This window comes from Vairimorpha ceranae, assembly GCF_000988165.1.
Source record: "Vairimorpha ceranae strain PA08 1199 chromosome Unknown NODE_394, whole genome shotgun sequence".
NCBI lineage: Eukaryota > Fungi > Microsporidia > Nosematidae > Vairimorpha > Vairimorpha ceranae.
The window spans coordinates 1-1,317 of record NW_020169689.1 but is presented as its reverse complement, the minus strand read 5'-3'; the positions used below and the strand labels follow the sequence as shown (position 1 = coordinate 1,317).

Below are 1,317 nucleotides of genomic sequence, written 5' to 3'. Positions count from 1 at the left end.
AAAATATTTTTGTTCTTAAATATATTGCAGAATTTAAAATATTTTGCAGCCTACCTTTATTCAACAAATCCCCACTTGTAAAATTATTTATTTAAAATTTTAATGAAATATGCGTGACAGGTGTCACAGCTGGATTTATCTTGTTAAATGTAAAGGCATCTGCGGGTTCGATTCCCGTATAAAAATGTTTAAGTATGGGGTTTTGGGATAAAGACTCCATCTATAATATAATGTAAAAAACGTCGAAGTTCAAAATTTGTAACAATAAATACGATGTGCGGCTGTGGCTCGGGTGCGAGCTGGGCTCGTGACATTTATTTCGACGTTTTTTTTGGGTGGGGACCGAATGGCATTCAACATATTTGAGACAAAGAAGAAAGATCTGGTGATTTTAGGTATAGGTTACTTCACGAGGAAAATCTTCGAGAAATCACTTAAAAGCAAGAAGTCATTAAAAACACCAGATTTTATTAAGAAGGTTCACACCGAATTTTAATTTCAATCCTTGTAACAGATAATGGACGCGAATTTGATAATGAAGTGTTGAAAAGTTTTTGTTAAGAGAATGAAATAAGAAGGACGTTTTATGTTCCTTATTATCACCAAAGCAATTTAAGGATAGAAAGAGCAAACAGAACAACAAGAGATGGATTAAGAGCGCCGAAGGACCCACTAGAAAGACCGCAACAAATGTAATATCGAACCATAATGAGACTTACCACCGCGGAATAGGAATGTCGCCTAACGAAGCAGCCAAAAGAAAAAATAAAAATAAAAGTCTTTAATACCAAGGAAAATATTCGTAAGAGTTTTGAAAAAGTCTTCTAATATGAAGCATTCAAAGCTAAGGACAAGGTGCTTATAAAGAAGAAAGTTAAGGCAACAAATATGAACAACGAATTTGAAGAATTAGGATAGATTGAGAGGATTGTCGGAAATTATGTGTATATGTTGAAGTTGATGTGAAACCGATCAAGGATTCAACGCCGAAACATGATAATGTTTGAAAGCCCGAGACACGTTTCTGAAATAAATATAACGGCCAAAAGTCCGGCAAGAATTCAAAAGAAGAATTCCAATAAATCTTTTTATTTCAAAGCGTCTATTGGCTGTAACACGTATGAATTGAAAGTTAAAAATAAACTTATGAGGCACGCGAGCCAGCTCAGGGGGCTTAGCGGGGGATGTTGGGTGCTAGACATCCCGCTTCCAATAATTTGATTGAACGAACGAATGGAATTCTAAGATCAAATGTTTTCGTTTCAAATCCGAAACACTTTTCCGGAAAAATATAAAAGCGGATTTTTAATAAATAGG

General features: G+C 34.9%; 2 protein-coding genes across 2 annotated transcripts; one reads left to right on the top strand and one right to left on the bottom strand.

Annotated features, from left to right (window-relative positions):
• Window positions 1-91: 91 nt before the first annotated feature.
• AAJ76_3940001098 (hypothetical protein) lies at window positions 92-220 on the bottom strand (the record flags this gene model as incomplete). Its single annotated transcript, XM_024475449.1, has 1 exon — window positions 92-220. One exon carries the CDS (start codon window positions 218-220, stop codon window positions 92-94), a length of 129 nt encoding a protein of 42 aa, XP_024329346.1.
• A 126-nt stretch (window positions 221-346) lies between these two features.
• On the top strand, window positions 347-496 carry AAJ76_394000971 (hypothetical protein; the record flags this gene model as incomplete). Its single annotated transcript, XM_024475450.1, has 1 exon — window positions 347-496. The coding sequence occupies one exon, from the start codon at window positions 347-349 to the stop codon at window positions 494-496; it is 150 nt and encodes a 49-aa protein (XP_024329345.1).
• Window positions 497-1,317: the final 821 nt, after the last annotated feature.